Raw genomic sequence first — 24,407 nt, 5'->3', positions numbered from 1 at the left:
TAGTAAAAATGAGAAAGTAAGCAACTTTTCAGCAATAGTGTGCTGTAACACTGTTGTATTTTTATGTCTGATTTTTGTAAGCAAGTAGTTTTTAGGTGAGGTGTAACTTGAGTCTGATTTGTCTTGCAGACCCCTCTGAAAGGGGTACGGTAGTCTGGAAAGGTTGACAGTCACTGGTGTAAGGAACTACCCATGTGTGGTGAGGGAAATTTGTTTAGGAAGAATAGTATTGAAGAAATGAAAAGTCTCTAGGAGTTCTAAGATGTGAAGATTGTTTGAACAAAAGGCACATTGTCATTGTTCTGGTGATGGGTAACTTTCATTTGTGTTTTAGGGCAGAGAAAAGTCAACACAGAGGCTAGGTCTGTGAACATGAGGAGAAATCGTAAAACGGTAGTGTCTGACAGTGAAAGGTAAACAGTCTTGTGTAATGAATGCATGACGTCCCTCCTGCCACTCTAACTTCCTTGCAAGCAAACTTAATTCAAACCCTTTCATCCATATGATCCTTCTTTTTAAAATTAGATGTTCCAAGCACAGAAGATAAACTACATGTTAACTATATATACTATAGAATTAATCCCAGACTTCTCACAAGGGTAATAAAAAACAAGTAATTAAAAGCTGTCCATAAATGTTCAGTCTCCTTCAGAAGTACTAGTTAAAAAGTAATTTTTTTCCTTTCAAGGAAATAAAACAATTTCTTTAATAGCTAAGACTTACAGCTAAGAAATTCAGCCTGCATTAATTCTTTTCCAGTATATCTTCCAGTTTTTTGTTCTTGTGTAACAGCTATTTAGGGAAGGGTTTGTAAAGTTACCTCTGCTACACTAATTGCTACTATCTTGTTGCTATTATTCAGTTTTTTAATTTGCAAATTGATAAACTTTAGAAATCAACATTTGGAAAAAAAAATTGAACGCCATTCACTTCACCCCATTACGCAGTGCTGTTATCTTAACACTAACTGTGGACCCACATCTGCTTATGGTCAAGCACATGACCCATTAACTTCAATATGATCAGGCCCTTTAATTTGTCTAGACAATTTGTTTTATGTTGATAGCCCCTAAAAGCTTATCTTGCTGCTTTCCACACACTTTAACTACTAACCTTTGGTTATCCCTTTGTGGTGGTCACTACTCTAATTGATATATACACAGCTATTTAAAAATAAACTTACAACCTATATCCAGTGCAGTGTCTACAATAAAGAATGCAGTTTATTATTCAGTGGTTTCAAGGCAGTGCATTTACATTTAAATTTGCTTACAACTTTTTTGTGGCCATTTTGAAATCTTTTATGTTTAGTGGTGATGAAGTTCCAGAACCAGTTACATTGCCAAGTTCAAGACCTTCAAGACGAGCAAAAACAGCAGCACTTGAGAAAACTCGGATGAATCTCTCAAAGCTTCTGAATGCAGAAGCAGATGATTGAAGATGAGAGCAAGCAAGAGAAGTGTCCTTCATGAAAGCCAGCTCTTCACAAGACTTACAAAAATAAGCTTTGTTTTACTGTCAATCCAGTTTTTTTAAATCTTTCTATAGTTGTAAAAACATGAAGTTCCCAGGAACTTTACAATATTTTAAATTAGGGTTAATTTTGACAATCACTCCTTAGTTAGATGCATATTTTCTCTTTGTAATAAAAGTATAAAGTCTGTCTTAAACCTGATTTGTGGCTTTTAGTCTTCTTGATAAAGCACCTTAACACAACAGCACTTTCCATCTGAAGATTTAAATCTTATTAGCAGCATTGAGAATTACTTTTTAATTTTCAAGCTAGCTGTTTTTGGTGTGTGTTTACAGTTACTGGTGCGTGGGTTCTAGAAGGCAGTACATCTTAATGGACTTATTCTCACTATTGGCTTGTCTGTATTGCAGTGTGAGGTGGGGGGGACCTGGTTGCTTTATGCTTCCAGTTTAACCACTGAATCATTGAAGGACACTTCTTCCAGGCTGTTGACTCTCTTGGCTCTATATTATCAAGGATGGAGAACTGAGTGAAAGAATATTTGCTCTGTCCATAAAATAAGTGCATCGAGAAAAGGGAAATGTGCAGTATAGGTTTTTTTAAGTACCTAATATAACAGCACACTACATCAATACACTTTTTATTAGACATGTCAAATAACCTTAGCTGAGGCTATGTTTTAGGCTTGATAAAATTGTCTACTAGGTAATGAAAATGGAAACATTTACATCTGCTTAAGAGGTGTATACTCCATGACTGTTGGAAGTGTGAAATTAATTCTAAAATGCAATAAAGCAATTAACTGGACATGTGTTTACATCCATTTTAATTGGTGACAGGCAAATTCATAGAAACAAAACAAAATGGACCACTTATCAGAAACATCAATAAAAAAAAGTGCAGATACAAGTTTGTTGAATGACTCTCTTTCAAGAGATTTCTCCTGCAAGGCTGGCCTTTCTTTTAGACTACAGTTTTTAAATATTGACACATTTTCTCAGGATAAGTGAAAATAAACCCCACCCGCAACCCCCTAGAAAAGGAAAATACTGTGCAATCTGATTGTTCTGTAAATTTTGAACATTTCTGAATGAGATTTTATACGTCTTTGCCACATCTTTTTACTGCTTTGCTTCGAGGTAGTCAGTCTCCACCTGGTACAGAATTGTTTCTGAATCATTGCCATAAATCTTTACAGTTAGTGACCCATGTCACAAAATATATTAACTTTTGTGCACAAAAATAGAACTGGGATAATATATAATTAAACTTAAAAGAACATAAGCCCCCTTCCCCCTCCCCCCCCCCATGAAATACTATTAAAAGGGAAACATCTGATATGAGATTTGTACTGCAAAATTCCATAATGGTCAAATGCAAACCTTCATGTAAAAAACATGAGTACATCAAAATGAATAATGCTACTGATTTTAATATAAAGCCAAATCACAAGAGACCATTTCAAGATCAATTTAATAAATGCTTATGATTCAGCAGGAGAAAAACAATGTACAAAATAATAGTGCAAGAATAGCTGCAATCTATTTGTTCTCATCACTTTTGAGATTTTGGTTAAAAACTTTACAGCTGGCAAGAGATACTGTTGCAAAATTCAGATTCCACTCAGTGGGCTGATTAAGGCACTTCTTTACGGACTTCAAAGGTTGAGTTGCTGCGTTCGTGTCAAATACATTCTGCTTCTCAGAGGCTTTCACTTGTATCAGGCTGGGGGAGGGGGAAAAGGAGATAAAGAACTTTAGTTTTTTATTTTTCATCCAAACCAGGCACATCACCACAGGTGAGAGGTGGAGAGGGCACTTTTCTTTTTTTTGGCTACCTCAAGCCCACCTAGAGGTACCAACTGGGAGTGGAGCACTACTGGGGCTCTGCACAACATCTAGGAACACTCAGGGGTTTCCTCACTGTAAGATTAATTCAAATTATAACTGAAGCACTGTCCCCAGCTCAAGTCCTGTCCACACAGATCCTTAATGCAAGTGTGGTGGTGCTTTAAATTGGAGTTGGCTGGTGCGCTGGGGCTATTAGGCTACAGCTCAAATTAGCACAACTCATCAGCTGCTCCTACAGTTGGTTGGTGCACTTTCTGTGCTCTGCAGTATTGCCAGGTTAGCCTCCCTCGAGTGAGCATGAGCAGTGTTAACCGCAATCAATCTGTAGCCTCAGTCCCTGTCCCAAAGTTTACTGTGTAAAAGTAGTCTGCTTATTGCTGTGTTTAATCTAGGTTGTATTTACAATAGAGACACTAAGGATGGATATACTATTTCCCTGGATGGCTGGGTGGTTTTGTTTTTTATCCATACCAAAAAAAGCACTGAAATCAGGCTGCAGCCTTCAATTTATTCAACGCAAAAACCTCATCAGTGCAAGGTAGTGTGCATTCAAAGGTCAACAGGAAACAGTCTCTAGAAAGTAGGACAAAATTCCAAGCTAATTTCAAAGCTCTCTAAACACATTTTCTTTATCAAAGGAACAAGTATTGGAACCAGGTGCCCCAGCAACTGTAGAGTGAGATTTTCAAATGTACTCAGTCCTGGTGTTTACACTGCACAATTTGTCAACATTGTTTTTTAAAGGATTCAAAAGAGAACTACAAAAATGATTCAATTTCTGGAAAGCCTGACAGTGAGAATCCAGGAAAACTCAAATCCATTTACCTGCATAAAGATAGTTAAGAGTGATACTCAGCCTGAGGCTTGTGAGCTGCAAGTGTCTCTTGCAGCTCTTTGCAGCATATGTTATTAAAACACTGATTTTAATTATTAACCAATCAGCCTGCTTTTACTATGTTAACTAACTAGTTGATAAAATAACTTTGCTGTGAGAAAATATATATTAAAATAAATAAATTAGACAAAGAATTCACACTACTGTAGCTCTTTAATGTTGATTGCTCACTGGTGTACTCTAGTAGAAAAAGGCACAGTGCTCCAGTGGCTAGATGCTGAAGCTAAACCAATTGACTGGAAATAAGCTGCAGGTTTAACCCACGTTACCAAAACTTACCTAGGCAGGTGGAGATTTTGCCATCAACTGAACTCTTAGCTATCCTCTCTGTATAAAAAAACATGCTCTACTTCAATCATGGGCTTGATGCAGGAATCAGTTGGTTGTGGACCATAAGGCACTGGGTTGCGGCAGCTCTGGTTAGCACCGCTGACCGGGCCGTTAAAAGTCCCGTCAGCGGTGCTGCCCAAGGCAGGCTAGTTCCTACCTGTTCCGGAAGCGTCCAGCAGCAGGTCCAGCTCCTGCGGGTGGGAGCCACGGGGCTCCATGCGCTGCTCCTGCCCTGAGCAGCGGCTCCGAACACCCATTGGCCTGGAACCTGCAGGCAAGATCCATGCAGAGCTGCTTGCACACCTCTGCCTAGGAGCCGGACCTGCTGCTGGACGCGTCCGGGGCACAGCAAGAAGCCTGCCGCTGCACCACTGACTGGGAGCTGCCAGAGGTAAGGCAGTGCCCTAATCCCCAGCCCTGAGCCCCCCCTCAAACACAGAGCCCCTTCCTGCACCCCAAACCCCTCAGCCCCAAGACACCCTGAACTCCTCATTCCCAGCCCCACCTTGCAGCCCTCACCCCAACCCTCTTCCGTAGCCCTGAGCTGCTCTCCTCAGCCCCAGCTCCACTGGGCTGCGGGCATCAACAATTTTCTTCAACTGGGTCACCAGGTCAAGGGGACATGAAGTATTATATAAAATTAGACAAAGCAACATTAGCATCAGACAGGAGATCTTTTCACTGGCCTTAACCTATGGCTTTTGGAGGTTAACGTGCATGTGTCTGCTTCTTTGAATTAGAGTGCTGGGCAGGTGCCCCAGAAAAAAGTTGCAGGTTTTTGCTGTAGGAAATGGGTTTTAAATAGAAGTATGTTCTCTTTACACAAGTGATATAAGAAAGGGTGGCATTAAGTAGACATACACATTCCATTCTCTAGCTAGAAACAGTAGTGAGAACATTCTGTACATGAGGATCTGGTGCATGTCTCTAAAGATAAGGACTGTGGCCTGTGCTTGAGTCAGATTTTTCAAAAAGCTATAAAATTTAAAAACCAATTTCTTCAACCAGCATTTAGCTTGCCAAGCCTTTTCCAGTTTCAATGAATTGTAATCTTCAGAACATTCCCAGCTGTGACTTACAAGTAGTCTACCCCATTACAGCTAGAAAGCAAAAAGAGGAAGGCCCAAACCATGACTGGGATGTGCGGTCAAAATCAGAAGTTTTTACGACTGAATTCTGGTCTTAAATCACTAGCTCAGGCACCTCCCTTGTTGAAAGCAAAGCCCACATCCCACATACAGGACCATGTACTGTACCTGCCAAATTTTAAAGAAAAGCCATTCTGAGTCAGCTGAGCGTCTCACAAAAATGAAAAAAAAAACCCTGAAAAGTATTTTTGCATTCTGGCACTTGGAAAGTGATCCAATTTGATTATAGCCTAGTAGTGTCCAGATGAGCTAGTTTTATTTATCTAATGGGGAGGCATTGTTTGTATTTTTATATTGCTAGGTCACCTAGGAAGCTTTTGGATGAAACTGATAAACAAAATCTGCTTTTAATGAATAAATATTAGTGAAATGATATGAAAGCTTAATATGGGAACTAGCCAAGCATATGCTAACTAGCATTTTTCACACAGGTGGCAGGAAGACAATATTTCCTTTTTGCAAGAAGTTTTAAGGTAACAAATTTTCATTCTGAAGCAGATCTTAAAGATTTTTTGAAAAAAAAAATCATATAAATAGTGAGCAAGCACAAGCCCAGAATAGCCTGGTTATTAGGACACCCAACAGCAATGTGGGTGACCCACGTTCAAGCTCGTGTTTTGCCTGATTCAAAGCAGGGACTTGAACCTGGGTGCGTCTGTCTAGCTATTTCATCCTGCACCAGAGAAACACTCCTGGGGAAACCAATGTTTCCATGAACACTGCAGGTCTGACTAAAAGAGTGGTGCCTAGTCACTTTTTAAAGCTTTGTATCTTGTTCGGGTTTCTGGCTTAGGAGAGACAAGAATTCGTTTTCTAAAAAACAAGGAGCTAAGAATCAGCTGAAGCTTGCTATGTAGTACAACTCTAGGAAAGTGATTTTCTTTATCTAGGTCCATTCATGGCAGCTATCACTGCTTTCTAACAGGTATTTTAAAGCAGAAATAGCAAGAGTGTGTGTGTGTGTGTATATATAATATAAATAAAAAAAATGTGTATGTATGTGTAGTGGGCTGTCAATCAATTGCAAATAACTCACAAGATTAACTCAAAAAATTAACTGAGATTAAAAAAAATTAATTGTGATTAATCACACTGTTAAACAATAGAATACCACTTGAAATTTATTAAATATTTTTGGATTGTCTTCTACATTTTCAAATATATTGATTTCTATTACAAAACAGAATACGAAGATTACAGTGCTCACTTTATATTTTTTTATTACAAATATTTGCACTGTAAAATAAAGGAAAATATTTTTCAATTCACCTCATACAAGTAATGTAGTGCAATCTCTTTATCCTGAAAGTGTAACTTACAAATGTAGAATTTTTTTTGTTACATTGGTTTGTTTTTGAGTGCAGTTATGTAACACTTTAGCCTACGAGTCCACTCAGTCCTACTTCTTGTTCAGCCACTTGCTAAGATAAACATGTTTGTTTACATTTATGGGAGATATTGCTGCCCGCTTATTTACAATGTCACCTGAAAGTGAAAACAGGCATTCAAATGGCACTTTTGTAGCCAGCATTGCAAGATATTTACATGCCAGATATGCTAAACATTCATATGCCCCTTCATGCTTCTGGCACCATGCCAGAGGACGTGCTTCCATGCTGAGGGTTCTGGTTAAAAAATAATGCATTAAATTTGTGACTGAACCCCTTGCAGGAGAACTGTATGTCTCCTGTTCTGTTTTACCCACATTATGCCATATATTTCATGTTATAGCAGTCTCAGATCATGACCTAGCACATGTTCATTTTAAGAACACTTTCATAGCAGATTTGACAAAATGCAAAGAAGGTACCAATGTGAGATTTCTAAGGATAGCTACAGCACTCGACCCAAGGTTTAAGAATCTGAAGTTTCTTCCAAAATCTTAGAGGGATGAGGTGTGGAGCATGCTTTCAGATGTCTTAAAAGAGCAACACTCCAATATGGAAACTACAGAACCCGAACCACCAACAAAGAAAATCAACCTTCTGCTGGTGGCATCTTACTCAGATGATGAAATGAAAATGCGTTGATCTGCACTGCTTTTGATCATTATCGAGCAGAACTTGTCATCAGCATTGACATCTTCTGGAATGGTGGTTGACACACGAAGGGACATATGAATCTTTAGCGGATGTGGCACGTAAATATCTTGTGACACTGGCTACAACATTGCCATGTGAACGCCTGTTTCTCACTTTCAGGTGACATTGTAAACAAGAAGCGGGCAGCATTATCTCCTGCAAATGTAAACAAACTTGTTGTTGTAAACAAACTTGTCTGAGTAATTGACTGAACAAGAAGTAGGACTGAGTGGACTTGCAGGCTCTAAAATTTTACATTGTTTTATTTTTGAATGCAGGTTTTTTTGTACATAATTCTACATTTGCAAGTTCAACTTTCATGATAAAGAGATTGCACTACAGTACTTGTATTGGGTGAACTGAAATATACTATTTTGTTTTTTTACAGTGCAAATACTTGTAATAAAAAATAAATACAAAGTGAGCACTGTACACTTTGTATTCTGTGTTGTAATTGAAATCAATATATTTGAAAATGTAGAAAACATCCCAAAATATTTAAATAAATGGTATTCTATTATTGTTTAACAGTGCGATTAATCGCGATTATTTTTTTTAATCGCTTGACAGCCCTAATTGTGTGTGCATCACACACACAATATAAATGCTGTTTCTTTTTTCAAAGGGCATGACTAAACAAATCTTTACTCGTTTTTTTACTTTATAAACAGATACTGTAAGTCCCTAATCCATTTCTTTCTACTGTATGATTGTTGTGCTGGCCAGAACAAGTCCATCATCTACCTTTAGCTCTGCCGCTCACATGGACTGACTTATCTCATAACTACCTGTGCATCACCAGAGAAATTCTGCACCTATTAAACAGTACACATTTTTAAAAACAAAGCTCCCTGATTATTTTGGTACATTTATTTGAAATATATTTTGAATTATGAAATTTACAATGAACACAAAAATAGAATTGTTTCCTAAATACCACTGTGATTACGCAGTACATTTTACAGCTTTTAAAAATGTTTTGTTCTTCAAGCAAAGCTTAGTATATACAGTGTTGCACTCAAGTATGAAATGTGTTCCAAGTAATAGAAATGGCGGCATAAATGTTTCACATCTACAACTGTTCTGTTTGGTCTTTCCACACAGACACCTTTTGCTGGGAAGAGCAGAGCTGCAGATTACACCATGACCCTACTTCTTTTCTCCACTTCCAATGGAGTCAATTACTGGTCTGTTTATGAGAGCGGGGACTCCAGCCTCTGTGGCCTCATCTCCAGCTTTCCCTGACCCCAGGAAACCCCTCCATAGGTGCTCCACAAATACAAAGCTTGGCAGTTGTGTGTGGTTGAGCCAAGGTGACCCCACCAACTCAATGGGAAATCAGGAATCATTTGCTTGCTGAACCCAGTCAGCTTTAATTTACTTGCTCTTCTGCTCTATACTCTGAGCATTCTAATGTTCTCCAAGGAGTGATAAGCAGCAGTCTCCTCAGGAAAATCCCCTAGCAGCAGCTTCTGGAACCATACTGTTGCATGCCTTGGTGGGGAAGGGGGAGAGGAACCAGTGCTCAATTACAGGACATCTATATAGAGATGGCTCTGTTATCAACTGAATCCCTGAGATCTGCCAAGTTCTATGTTCCAAGCAGCCTGTCAGATCCAGGGCTGGTCAAGCTCTGCCCCGCAAAAGGGACGAGTTGAAGGAAGCTCTGCAAGTGAAAACTCTTAATTCCCTATTCACAATGCAAGAAAACCCCACATAAGGAAAGATATGGCTCACTTCAGCAATCTCAGGCACACAGCATGAAACTGCAATTTCAGGAGACTTCCTTACACACAATAGAACATTTTGCCTTACAGCAAAACCAGTAGCAATTTGCTGAATTTAAACTATAGCCTGTAGAAAGACTACGTTTCTAGTTCTGATGCAGAATGTTTAGTATTCCTGCAATAAGGTCTGTTTCAGGTGCATTAACAGTAGTACATATTATGAGGGACTAGGTGATAGATGCATCCATCTTGAAAATACATGGGTTTTGAAGTTAGACTTGGGTGCTTCCATCAAGTGGTATTTGAATTGGGGTCATGGAGTACTCAGCAGTTCTGCTTGCAAATTCTCCCAGCAAAGACAGTCCAACAGGATTAAGAGGCCCTATGAAAAAGAAGCGAGCAATTAAAAACTGGACTTTACAAATACTTAAATTTTTTAGATTTCAGTGTTTAATGGACAAAATTTGGCAAGAAAAACCCACACTAAAATGACTTAAAAATTAAAAAGCTGCTTATCCTCTTTAAAACTGTGCTGTCCCAAACCAGACCCTGCCCTCCAGCTGTAGTGGCACTAATACTGTTGATCTCTTTATTATAAGAGACATAATTTGCTGAGAAGTACAATTATTTCCAAGTCAACGATTTAAAAGATTTCAAATATTCTTGGAGTGTAAAGTAACCATATCATGCTCACTCTTGCCCCTGCTTGTAACGTCTGTAATTAAAAGTCTGTTATGGCAATCAGACTATTCCTACGGCCTTTCATGACCTAAAGCAAAAGAAACAAGCATTTATAGAATTCAAAGGGTTAAATCATGGCTTGACCATAAGCCCCAAGAGAGCACTGTGTGGTTGCACCACCCAAGGAATTAGACTGGGAGGCAGAGGCACCAGAAAATAATGCTCCCAAAGGTTCTTATTTTTTAGTGGTTGTGAATTGTATTCCTCAGGAGAAGCAGATGAAGTGGCACCTACAGTATGGAGACTAGAGGATTTATTATTTAAAAAAAAAAAAAAGTCTTCTGGCTAGCTATATCCACAGAACTGCTGGGTGAATTGCAGTGTAGCAGTTTAACCCCTTACACTAGGTCAGTCCTAGGCATGTATTGTGAAAGGACCATCAGTTAAATTATAGGGCAGTTGTACTGTGCAACTGACCCTAAAAATGGCATTGTGGAGTTCCCTGGTTTTGTCTGCCAATGACTTCCAAATCTGGTCAGTTTACAAATAAAAATGTCTTTTTCTCACTGCAAACTCATTGTAAGGCTTTGTCTATACTAACACTGTTTTCGACAAAACTTTTTCAGTCAGGGGTTCGAAAAGACACCCCCTAACCAACATAAGTTTCACTGACAAAAGTGCTGATGGGGACAGCACTGTCAGCGGGAGAGCATCTCCTGCCGACATAGCTACCACCGCTTGTTGGGGTGGTTTAATTATGCCAGTGGAGACCTCTTTCCCACCAGCATAGAGCAGCTACACAGGAGACCTTACAGCAGCACAGCTGTGCCACTGTAAGGTCTGTAGTGTAGACATAGCCTTAGTCAACCTGTGTTTTTTCTGTCTGACACATCATTCAACAATAAGGAATCTGCGATTGGAAATCTGTGAACAATGCCACTGATTATGGGAGAGCTGGGAAAGAATTTGGCTCCCTCTCCCAGTGTCAATAGGAAAAAAAAAACAGGAAAAATGTAATGAGTCAGCATAAGCAGAATAAAAATTGTGTTCTACTTCAGCCAGAAGTTATGGGCTTGATGGAGAAATTACTGGATGAAATAATATGGCCCACGTTATGCAAGAAGTCAGACTAGATGAACATAATGGTCCTTTCTGGACCTAAAAAAATATTACTCTGAATATACACAGAGTACGAGATGGGCTGAATAAAAAGGTGCAATTTTTTCCAGCCATTTTCCAGAGAAAAGCTGCTTTTTAAACTATGATGTTATAGAGGGTGTTTTTGTGGTGCTGGCTCGGTTCACTGAATTGTGACCACAATTCATTTCAGTTATCACCACCTTTACTTCAACTATATTTGAATCCATTAAAACTCTCTTGTCAAATCAAAAGTCCCCAGTACAGTAATTCCATGTAGACATCAATTCATTCCCTTCCCAAACCCCTTCCCTCAGGATTGCTAGTGATACAATTTAATGTTTCATGGAGGCAATACAAATTTAGCATCCTTTACTGTAACCTCTTTCCCAATAATACAGGGACATGCAGCATTGATTTGAAGATTTTACGGAGGATTTCAAAAATACTGGATGGGGTCTTGTGGAACCCTAGATCATATAACAAAATATTACCTTGGACAAAAATCTCTCTTTTTACTATAAAATATAGACGACGAAATATAAATCTTTTAAATCTACAGCTGCACCGGATTCAACATCTCTTCAAATATGGACAGATTACATAATGCCTGTATGTTGGCGTTAGGGCAGCCTGGGCAGAAATGTGACACGTTGTTTAGTTGTACCTAAAATTGAAAATCTTTTTGTTGGAGCTTCTAAACACAACACAAAAAATTATAAAAAACAACATGCGTTTCAATTATACTTGTCAAATGATTTCTTACTATAATACGGAGCAACTATTTTGGTAAAAGGAGAGGTCAGGAGTTAGACTGTAGGAGATCCACAAGAATTAGAAGTAAAGGGCCCTGGAAACAGATGGCATGCATAAGGAGATGAGAGAGCAGTTGGAGAAGCAATGCAAGGTCTAGGGAGGCTTTTTAAAAACAGGGGATACAAAATCAGGCTTGAAAATAGCTAAACGAGAGAAACAGACAAATTAGGAGGTGAGAATGGATGGAGCTGAGGAGATAGAATGAAGGGTTAGAGATTGACACTAAGAGAGCCATCTTACAAGACTGAAATTAAGGCTGTTGTGTGGGAGGAAATGGTGGAAAGAGTGGGCAGGGGAGAAAAAGTAGATTGGAAATCTTTTTTGTCTTGAAAAAATTGGTGAGATCTTGGATAGATGGGTATGCTGGGAATATGGGTTAAGGACATAAAGAGAGAAGAGGGGAGTTGTGGGGCATGGAAGGCGTAGGGATGTGTCAGGAAGAGAGATTTACTTACCAGTAACTGTTTTCTGAAAGTATACGTTGTAACAGATCAACACTCTGTGTCCATGCTTTGAGTCTGTGACTGGCAGAATTCCTAGAGATATAAAATTCTAGGGTAGAAGGTGGCATGTTGCACCATAATGCTGGCTAACCATCAATTTCATCTTCAAGCAAAAGGTGTCAGCATAAAAGAATGCAAGCACGAATTTGCAACTTTACTGGGAAAGTGCATGAGTGAAGGTGGTCTATTAAAACGTATCATTTCAGAGACCACCACCACAATTTGCAGGAATTTTTTTCTCCATATAGGTACCAACTGCAATAGGTTCCCAGCTCTTAGAAACTTAAAAGCTTCAAGGATGTTCTATAAAAGACCAAGCAATTAGCCAGAGCTTTTTGCCAAGAGGAAACCGTTATACGTAGCCTTTAAGCAGTCATTGCTGTTTAAATTTAAACTTCTAAGCAAAGAAACTAGAGCAGAACAACTATTTAAGAGACGTCCAGTAATGAGTAAAATTTGTAGGGGCACAAGACTGGGCACTCAGCCAGACTGTGCCCCCAAACCAGACTTTCTGAGAGTGAGTCTAGACAGTAATGATTTGTAAAAGAATGCAGAAATCCTATTTCAAGCAGACTGACCTAGAGAGTCACCTCAGAACTGTGAAGTTGGAGTTTATCAAGAATTACCATGAACAAAGCTCAGACCGCATCTTTACATTGTTCTCGTGGAAATTTATTAATTCAAGCAGTGTCAAAAGGACCAAAGCTGAATGGACACTCCAAGAGTTTTAGTATGCTTTAGTTTTATATAAATTTTAGGCCCCTTTAACCATTGCTGAAATTGGTATGAATAAGAAAGGAAATCTTATTGGGATAATTACCCAATCTGTAGTCCCCCTTAATGGTACAAAAATTATAATTGTGGTCTCAAGTTTCCATTCCAGTGGTTGAACTCACTGACATCAGAATTAAGAGATTCTGGAAACTGAAGCCTACAAGTCACCTAGCCGTTGAAGGGAAATCATTAGTTTAGTAATGAACACAATGAATCCCTTATTTGGGGATTTCAACGGAATGTGTTTTATGAAACAGATGACCAGAGTTGGACAGAGACTCACTAATTTCTGTGTATTAGTGGAAACCTAAAGAGCATGTAAATTACTAAGAAATGTCCTCTGTAGTTCAGATGGGAATATAGGAGAGTTTCCCTTGGAAATATGAATCCTGTAAGAGAATCAAGACCTTACACCTATTCTACTTAATTGCACTAAGAAATTGGTTTAACTACAGTAAAAAGGACAAAACATGATTAGGAGATTCAGACACTGGAATCTTGGTCAGGACGCTTGTTTTCACAAGAGGCCAATGCTGTGCATTGTTGTTTGTGGAACGAGATGATCCATCCAAAAGGGCCTGACTGTCCTGCCGGGTTCTCCAACTGTGATGGATGCAACCTTGTATATTGCAGCTTGAATTAGATTAATCTAAATTCATAATTTACTCTCTAATGTCAAGAAACAAGTATGTCCTGGATGGAGATTAACTCAGAGATATGATGCAACAGTCCACGTGTGGCTTGTGAATTTACTGAGACTTCTGAATAGTTCGGTGGAGTAATTAAGGTTGAAAACCAACCATTCCATTGGCTGAAACTTCTATGTCCCTAAGTGCACTTTTTACACAAATAGCAGTGAAAGATAGAGATGCAGAGTCAGAAGCAGACCTCAGAGACAGGGGAAGACTACCCTGGGTCAGGAATTCTCTAGAGAAAAGGGATAGCAGATCACCGACACATTCCTAGATACTGCCAGGATTTTACCACACACGTATCTGAAGGTAAGTCTCCTAAATCTTTATTAGTATCCCAAATAAGTGATTTGATTTTCAAAAGTGAGGTCAATGGTCACTGAGCACTTATGAAATTTAAAAGCCTAAATACAGACTCTGCTGGTAAGAAGTCAACTAAATTCTCTGGGTATATGTGAAAATAGCACTCTGGCTAACAGTCTCTAAGTGAGAGAATCCATGAAAGGAACAATCACATATGACAACATATGTATGGTATGAATACATATTTACACACATTATAATGTGAAATATACAGATCAAATCACATAGGGAGTGCTAAATAACTTTATGCATAAAGCTGCAAAGTGACAGTGGTTGTCAACTCCACCCCCATATTTTCTGCACAGAATTGAATGGAAAAATGTGTAAGATTTGATTACGCTATTCAGTAATGGGCCCATGAGTACGAAGGGCTCTTTACATGCAAAGTTGCACCAGTTTAACTACAAGTGTGATTCAAAAATGATTTAGGGCTTGTCTGCACAGGGAGTTACTGTGTGGCAAGCCCGGGTGCCCATCTCAGCGCACCAGCTTTGAAGCAGTAGATGTGCTAAGCTGCACTCTAGGACTTCCACTATGCTGTAGCAGTGTCCATATGGGACATTATTGCACAGCAAGCTGGTTCACTGTAGGCTTGCACCCTGGCTTGATGCACAGTAACTTGCCATGTAGACAAACACTTAGTTAAACTAATACAGAAGGTTGTGCAGACATTGTCAAATCAATATAAACTTGCCTTTATATAGATTAAGTTTAAATTGATTAGAACAGGTTTAAGCAAACTGAAACAAACCCCTCAAATGGAAATAAGAGCATCTATGCAGGGTTTTGAACTAGTTTAATTTAGTTTTAAAACCCCTTTAAATTAAACTGGTGGAATTTTCATGTGCAGAAAAGGCCTAAGTCTCTTGCCACTGAAGAGATTTCTGGAGTCACCTCAAGGCATCTCTGCCTCTCATATCAGACAAACTATGGCAAGGCATTGAGTTTCAAGATAGTGTGGGTTTTGTGGTAAGGCACAGACGTAGCTGAATTCAGCTGGGTAAGTCAGATAAGTTTCAACTGCTGAACCTGAAAGAAAAACAGGGAAAAATATTTGAGACACACAAAACCTAAAAGAAACAAGACAGGGAAGTAACCTTAAGGCTTAATGAGGCAGTAGTTGCCTCACACCATAGTCATATTCTCTTAAACTTGATAGACTGGGCCAGACAGATATCGTTAGGATACATGAACATAAATCCCAAGAAATACTTCAAAGCAATCTAAGTAGTTTTAGCTAAATTTGTGACCAATGCAATTGTAGTCAGAAGGAGTTCTTCTTCCATCAGCAGTGAAAACAAATTAAGAGAGGAAACTGGAGTTGCTACACCTTCTGAGCAGGTACAGAATGCATCACCTGTTGACAGTCTTGGGAAGGTGAGCAGACGGAGAGTAGCTCCTCTAGAATTCTAAAATTTTCTAAAGTACCTGACCTAGAAGCATAGAAACAAAATACTACACACGATGCCTTTGCATAGTTAGTATTTATGATGTTTAGTGCTTTACAAACAAATTGTAAGGTACATAGTGACCTGCAATGAGCTGGAAGTGGCTAAAAAACTAGCAATGGCTATTTATAAAGGGCTTTCTCAGTGTTTTGAGGAAAGATTGGAAATATATTGCTTGTGGGAAGAAGGAAACAGTTCTCATGCCTAAGGAGTGGAATGAAGAAGCAGAGTTTAACAAGGAACAGTGCAAAGTTGAAGAATGAATTTGGAGTGCAGGAAATGTACTTTGTCGCTGGATTTTCTCCATAGACACTCAGTGGCAAAAGACTGAAAGTGTAGAAAGATGATATAAAGGTTCAGAAGAGTCTGGGGTTTGATGAGATAAACAGAGTAGTGGGAGAGAAAAATGAAGGAATTAAGTTGGGGGGGGGGAGAAGGTGCAGTTGGAGGTAGAGACCATCATACAGAATGGAGATCAGAAAGGGAATAAGGGGACTGAAAGCTGCAGAGGTCAGAGTCTGCTAGTCCTGAAAGAAGTATTATATCCGACAGGTTGTAATGCAGGGAGTGAGCAGCAGTAGAAGAGATGAGATCAGTAATCAAGTATTCAGAGTGAAGTCAGGAAGTGACCAGTGCTTGGTGAAGACCAGTATGAAGAAAATGTCCAAGCCAGTCAGCCAAGAGCTGATGATCTAATGAAGAAAAACAGCAAAAGAAACAACAGATGGAGGAATTATGGAAACTGAAGTAATCCAGGATAACAACTGGTGGACTGAGATGAGAGGAATATGAACAGGAGGTGCTGAAGAACACATACAATGTAACAAGGTACTGTACTTTGGCCAATTAAGAGAAAGAATTTTATTTAAATTCTAATTGTTAGCTGAGCAATGAAGCTTGTGTGTAACACATTACAATGTCTATTTTTCTTGCAGAGTAAGGATTTGCCTGGATATTATTAAAAGTTGTCCACTGACCATCACAGAAATGATATCTGCTTCCTTTTATCACACATCAGTATTGCACTGCTAAAAACTATTTGCATATATCATGGCAACAGAATAGGCCATAAGGGGATCCTTGTGATCAGCTAGTCTGACCTCCTGTATAACACAAACTATAGAACTTCCCCAAAATAATTCCTAGAGCAGATATTTTAAAAATACATTCAGTCTTGATTTAAAATGGTCAATGATGGAGAATCTACCACAACCCTTTGTACATTGTTCCAATGGTTAACAACCCTTGCTGTCAAAAAATTATGCCTTTTTTCCAGTCTGAATTTGTGTAGCCTCAATTTATAGCCACTGGATCATGATGGACGATGTTAATTGTCTTGTTGATTTGTGTCCTTAATCTGAGCTCCATCTGCAGTGTTTCAAGAGAACGGATGTGCCTTTTTAAAATAGTCCATTGGAAATTCCCTAAGTAGGTAGAGACTTCCTTCTTGGATTTATTTTAGTCTGTTCAAATGTTTAACTTTGGTTCTAGAGGTAATCTTACCCCACTGCAACCTGTTCTTGTTTAAAACTCCTAAAAACATTTTCATAGCCAGATAATAAACCTTACAGGCCACTGATGACAAATATGAAGTTTCATTGCCAGATTTCATGTATTAGCACACCATTATTTCAATACAGGCAGTTGTTCCAGATCACAATGGGCCCAATACTGTAAGATGCTACAGTGTGTTGAAGGCCTTCAGTTCCCACTGAAGGCAAACATGTAGGCCCTGATCCTACAATGCATAGCACACATGCATACTGCTGCTCCTGGGTGAAGCCCCACTGAAGTCTAAGGGGCTTCATGTGAATGCAGCAGTTCATATGTGAGTGCTACTCATGGCAGGAGAAGGGCCTTGATTAGGATTTGAGGGCACTCAGCTTATTGCATGAAATCACTGCCCAGTTATACAGTTTATGTGGAGGAATGAAAAAAACAATCACATAAAAATCAAATACAATGTAAGAAAACAACCAAATCTTTACCTCTGATAAAAACACTTGGATAGGTTCATACGCATTAGCTGCAATGTTCCAAACATTGCTGAGCAATGTATGTTAAAAAGTTTCCATTAGAATGTTTAAAAAAATAAAATATTTGTATTGGTCTTAAATTTTGTTTAAGCTTAGTCTAGATCAGAGGCTCTCAACCTTTTTCGAACAACATTCAACCTCAGTGGGTTTTTCTTCCCTGCATTTTTTCAGGAGACACCAGGCAAATTGCTTAAATCAAAATGCAAGTCAAATGGCACTAAAATCCCCCACCCCTTATCTTTCCATTTGAGTGGTACTGTGACTCCATGCACCATGTCGCAAGTCTGTTCACTCAAATTTGGCCAGGCCATCCCTCCGTCATGCCAGCAGGGAAGGGGCTTCATTGTTACAACTCCCAGTTCTGGAAAGGGGCCCAGGGAGGGACAGGCTGGTCCTCCCCTCACTGTGCCCTTGTCGAGTTCAGGTTCTCAAAAGCGAGAGTTCATAATCTCTCCCCCCACCCCCAATTAAAAAGTTGGGGCAATGGCCCTTTGGTGCCCCATCTTTGGTGGCCATGCCCCTCTAGAAATTTTGATACGCCCCTCCCCACCAGGGCGGCATGTCACCTGGTTGAAAACACATGGTCAAGATGATACCTTTAAGGCACAGTTGTTGGAGTTGGACAGTCTTGAGGGGCAATATTGCAGGCATTGGTGCTAGGACTTCACCCAATATTTTTGTGATAGGGTGTCACTTAACAGCCTTAACTGATTTTTGAAATTTTCCCATCTCCCCGCACCCATTCTTTTGTGTGGGAAAATAAAGACAAGGTTTGTAAAAATTTTAAAGAATAGACAATGCAACAGATTACTTGGTGGTAGGCAGCTAAGGAAATACTGTCTTCTGTGGTCTGTCTCATTTAATTTGCACCTAATATATGTACATTCATTATGTAGCCACGTTAGTCATGTTTGCATGTGACGCACAGCTTAACTTCTCTCCAAATATTGGCTTAAAAGTGTTTAGGAGTCATAATGTTCTACCACAAGATTTAAAACACAGATTTCTTGGATTTATAGACAATACTTAACCTAGTAGGCTGATTGTGCCTCCCAGGTAAGATCTTGAACCTCTCTATCTCTTAGTTACCCTGTCCAAAAAATTTGGAGCCCCACTGTTTGTTCATCTCACAATCTCAAAACACTTTACAAACTTTACCTTCTTTATAATGCTGACCTAACTACAGAGAGTTGAGCCAACATGTATAAAAGACGGGCTGTTGTCTAAATAAATGAAGTATGGGTCAACAAACATATATCAAGGTTCTATTCCCATTCCTGCTGCAGCTTCCTATTAACTTTTAGGAAGTCACTTTAACACTTTGCTCCTTAGCTACACCATGTAGAAAATGAACCCAATATCTAGGGCATGAATTAGTCTTGATAGTGAAAGAAGATAATGAGTAAATTTTATCAGCTCTTTCCTTTCAATTTTGATATGTAGCCCTGGTCAATTTCTCTGTCACCAGGAAGTTCTTCTTGATCAGCTTAACTAACAGAATCATGTCAAGTTTTCTAATAAAGCTATTTATTTATACAGTAGAACCTCAGAATTATGAACACCAGAGTTACGAACTGACCAGTCAACCACACAGCTCATTTGGAACTGCAAGTACACAATCAAGCAGCAGTAGCAGAGACCCCCTCCCCCCCCCCCAAAAGCAAACATAGTACTGTACTGTTAAATATAAAATACTAAAGAAATAAAGGGAAAGCAGAATTTTTTTTCTGCATAGTAAAGTTTCAAAGCTGTATTAAGTCAACGCTCAGTTATAAACTTTCAAAACAACCATGTTTTGTTCAAAGTTACGACCAACCTCCATTCCCAAGGTGTTCATAACTCCAAGGTTCTACTGTATATTTATTTTTACTAGTCCTGCCCTTGAAAAATGCCTCTTAGATCTGCCAGGTTAGATCTTTTTACCTTCCTGAATTTCTGTTAGATGATTATTTATCAATCATTTTTCAAATTAGTCATTTATCTGGATCAAGATTTTAAACCATGGCTGGGTAAAACAATACAATACTTACCTGCATTTCTTATAAAATAATATATATATATATATATATATATATAAAATAATTTCTTATAAAATAATATTTTACACAGATCTACACTCATAGTTTAATGATTCTCCAATTAATGGATTTGGGAGCATTCTCCAAAGCCCAATTCAGCAAATAACTTAAACCCATGAATAGTCCTGTTGACGTCAATTGAATTACTCACATATTTATAGTTTAAACATATGCTTAAGTGCTTTGGTGAATTGGGGCTCAGGTGATTTTAAATACATTTCTTCTCTAGTGCATCATCTAAAAAGCATTATTAGTTCATTAAAGGAGCCTGAAAAACCTAACAGTAATTATCCCCAAATTGTAGCTGAAGGAGAGAAGATGAGTGTGAATCTGTCTGTATTACCATATTTGGAAATCAAATGTTAGTATACCAGTTAAAGAAAAGGTATTGAGACAATCCTAAAAGAAACACTGAAATAAAAATAAGATTTAAAATGATCAATGAATGTTTTGAGTGTAAATTATATACAAAGAATGAAAAAACAAGATACCAAGATATAAAGAGATCCTAGCAGACAAAATAAGTGGAAGTATTTAGAGTTAAGCCTCTTTGTTTAAAAGAACTACTGTAGTACAGATAAGCCAAATTTAACATGGTGCCTGGCCAGTGACACTCAGCCCATGGCTCTCTCCAGTGAGAGAATAAGCAACAGCCTAACTATGATTCAATAACTGTCCAAGAAAAAAAACTGCAATTTCACGCACAGGCATGCATATGCACACATATGCACACACACACACAGGATTTATTACATGTATATTTGTACTGCTAGCAAAATAAGTTAAAATTTTGTCCTTGACATTTTAACTTTAAGAAACATGCATTTAATTGAAAGTAGCTATTAATTTTAATAACTGTTATACACAATTTTATTTTCACTTGTTACATTCTTTTATATCTCTGTGATTCTGTTCAATGATAAAATGACTCCTTGACTGATAACAGTTGGGTGCCAATGACTTAGGTAATTATAGTTCATGAAATGAACTGCATGTGTTTGCTCTGAAAATCTACAGGTGGAAATATCCTGAGTCCAACTACTTTCATTAGTATTCCTCTGATTTCAGCAGATTATTTTGCACTTAATGTGACCTCATATACTAGAAGCATATGCCTCACTTGTTCCACACCTAGATCATAGAATAAGCCTCTCCATGTGTTAAAAAGCTGAATGCACTCTCTAAGATTTTATTTATTTGTCCTTAGCTCTTTGGAGCAGGGATTAATGTCTTCCAATGTGCTTGTAAAATGCCTAGTACAATGGAGTCCAGATGTTAACTGGACGATAGTACCAAAACAGAAATAGACAGACTTCAATATAACTTTTAAAATCCAAGAATCTTTCTGGAATGAGAAGGGAAGTTTGAGAAAAATCTTGGATGCTGTTATCCTGATATGTTAGTGCAGACATTGTTTTAAATTGCAAGGGATTGTACAAAGCAAGAGATGGAAACCAATTAGACTCTTGGAACAATACGGTCCAATTTTCAAATGTGGGCTCCTTAAGCAGGATGTCCAAATCCTGTAGTTGGACGTCCAAGTCAGTATTTAGGACTGTAAATTCCCATTTTGTCGAAGTGCTGAGCTGAGTGTACCCTATTAAGATATCGACATTTGAAAACAGGGCTCTCAAATCTGAAAATAAATAAATAAATCAAACTACTGGTAATTTTACACATTGCTAGTAAAACCTTTTCAAATACCTATGATGGGAGTTGTTCTAAAATCTCTAAGCCCCTGTCGACTCTGTTGGTTGCCAAAATGTAAGGCAGAAATGAAAAAGTTCACAATAGGATGAAGAAAGGTGCCCTATGTTGCAAATAATTATAATTGATCTCATTTTTAAGAGTTCTTTCAGTACCTCTTGCTGAAAATCTTTAGACCATTCATCAGATGGTGAATTCCTCACATGGTACCGTCTCAATATCATGTTACGTTTTATCATAACATGATCGTTTTTTATCATAACATGATCGTTTATTCTATTTTAGCTTAGCCATCTCCAGAGCCTCTATGTGGATACTTTAGCTAGCTCCAAGCCTCTAGGTGAGGTCTATAATATATTGACAGGGGAAATCATGTTAGCGCCTTTCTAGCAAGAACCATAAATCCTCTACTAAAAATGTATTTATATGATATCCTTGGCTCGTGTAGACAAGTCTAATGCAACACTGCCTTTTTAAAAAAAAAAAAAAAAAGTTTAAGAACAGAGATTCATAGTACATTGGAACCAAGCCCTCAACATATCCAAATGTGTCATTGCAGCAGCCACTTCACAAGCTAATCGAAGTGCCAGAAGCATAATATAAAGTTCAAAGTATCTCTTATTTGCCATTTTTTGAACAAAATGTGATATGAGAGTATGACCAGTCCTCTTCTGCAGTCAGACTGAGACTTGATCACAGGGGCACCTTCTTTTTCAAAAGTGTCTTGACCTGTAAGAATGCAATAGCATCCACCTGTGTATGGTTATACAACTCTCAGATTGCAACAAAAATTGAAACCACAATTTTTCAATATCAACATCTTGCCCTTCCTCTCAGCTCTTCTAGATAGAGGACATCAGAAAGTTCCTTCAGGAATACTCAAGGTATTCCGCAGTCGGATATGAGGAAATACTTGAAAATGTTGACAAAAATATCTATTTATCTATATAAAAGTATTTAATATACAGAAAACCTTAGCAAGCGATGTAGGTCTTGATACCCTATAACACCCACATGCAATCCAAAGAATATACACATACATAATGATGCTTCCATATACATGAAGATTTCAGATGCAGGAAATGTGCCAGAAAACAGTTATGCATGCAAATTAGAACCCAATCTTGCAGCTGCATTCATTGGGGTTGGGGGAGAGGGGCGGGGGAGGAAAGAGAGAGGGCGAGACAGGTTCTGCACCAGTTCAAAAATCCACAAGCATGGATGCAATTGTAGAATCAGGTCTTAAACACCAGGTTGAGGCTGACTAAAATTTGCCTCTTTGAGATCAGTGCTTCTTTTGATGCTATAAGTGAGCTTTTTTTGACATCTTTCTATGGATGCCAACAGCTATGGGACAGACACTATGAATAACAGAAAAGAAAAAAAAAGAATGTAACAAAAGTCTAAAATGAAATAATGTAACAATATTAAAATAGTGATCAGATTTTCTAAAGATGTCAAACTAAAAAGGAGGAAAGTTATCAGTAAAAATTAGTCTTAAGCAGAACTAACATGAGAGTATGTTGCAAATTTTTTTGTAGATTGTTGTAATTAGAAAAAAGTAAACTCAGAAATAAATATAATTTGAATACAAACTTTCTGTATTACAGCAAGAGAGGGTTTAGTTATTTTTTTCTTTTGTGTGCACTCCAAAATTAATGCACTTTAAGCACACACTGAAAAAAAGATAGTATAAATTTAGGTAGAAAATTTACCTTTGCAGAACTAGGATTACATGAAGTGAGCATGACATAAGAACCATTTTACACAGTTCATAATTTTCCTTCTTTATCTTATTTATAATGCAAGAAAGCACAGTTGCTTTCTGTGCTGCATTTTCTAAACAATGTACAGTTTCATTCAATGTGTCGGTTTACAGCTAAAATTAGATTTTGCCTTTACCCAGGGACAGTTTTCTTAGATACAAAAGACAAGGGGAGAAATATTAGATTTTGCTTCATTGTTTTGAATAATTTAAATTAGTCTCTTTTCTGGGCTACCTGGACAGATAATCTAATATAACTGTAGGTTAGTAAATGTTTCATTTTATTGTAATTATGGGCCTGTTGTGGAACCCTTACTATTCTGCTGAGCACTTATTCACCTGAGTAGTATTATTAAAATCAACAGGACTACTTATGTTAGTAAGGGTTCACAGACATGAATAAGAATTTCACAATCGGACCCTATATTTTTAACTATATTATGGCCATGACAACGTCAAACCTGCGCAATTATGCCCTATAAATACCTTACTGTTCTTTCTTATGTACAAATTGCATTTCACAATAGCAATAAAACATTCTAGGGCAAATGCATTTCAGTGTGATTATTGTATGTCTCACTTAATTAGGATCACTCCACATCTGGTTTTGTATATTAAGGGATCACTATAAAATCTATCAACATCAACAGAAATCTTTTCATTGATTTCAAGTGGCATCGAATCGGGACCTACCACAGAAATTCTAGTAAATAATTGCCCAGAAATACACAATACTATCGATCATATCTTACTGTTTAATTATGAGTCCTATTATAGATTTGTATTTCAATCAAAGTATTTTAAAAATTTTAACTGGACTTTCAGCACTATGCTTTTGGTATTATAAACTGTTCAATAATATTACTTTTTGAAGACTAGATATTTTTGACCCACACAGTACA

General features: G+C 38.0%; 2 protein-coding genes across 6 annotated transcripts in view; one reads left to right on the top strand and one right to left on the bottom strand.

Annotated features, from left to right (window-relative positions):
• Positions 1–1,617, top strand: part of NCAPG (non-SMC condensin I complex subunit G) — a 42,165-nt gene extending 40,548 nt beyond the window's left edge. The window contains exons 21-22 of the mRNA XM_074951626.1: positions 335–413; positions 1,312–1,617. Coding sequence (XP_074807727.1) covers positions 335–413; positions 1,312–1,438 — 206 coding nt within the window. The 3' untranslated portion in view covers positions 1,439–1,617. The remainder of the gene's footprint in view (positions 1–334; positions 414–1,311) is intronic.
• A 1,162-nt stretch (positions 1,618–2,779) lies between these two features.
• LCORL (ligand dependent nuclear receptor corepressor like) overlaps positions 2,780–24,407 on the bottom strand; it is a 183,332-nt gene continuing 161,704 nt past the window's right edge. Inside the window, exon 7 of one of the 5 annotated variants that reach the window (XM_074951622.1) lies at positions 2,780–3,199. In XM_074951622.1, the coding sequence (XP_074807723.1) occupies positions 3,016–3,199 (184 nt within the window). In that variant the 3' untranslated portion in view covers positions 2,780–3,015. Of the gene's footprint in view, positions 3,200–8,485; positions 9,888–22,443; positions 22,470–24,407 lie in introns of those variants that run through there. The other 4 variants (XM_074951619.1, XM_074951618.1, XM_074951624.1 and 1 more) reach the window with 4 other exon arrangements.

Source organism: Natator depressus, chromosome 4, assembly GCF_965152275.1.
Source record: "Natator depressus isolate rNatDep1 chromosome 4, rNatDep2.hap1, whole genome shotgun sequence".
In the NCBI taxonomy this organism is placed as follows: domain Eukaryota; kingdom Metazoa; phylum Chordata; order Testudines; family Cheloniidae; genus Natator; species Natator depressus.
Note: the sequence above shows the minus strand (reverse complement) of the source record. Positions and strands in the feature narration are given on the sequence as shown.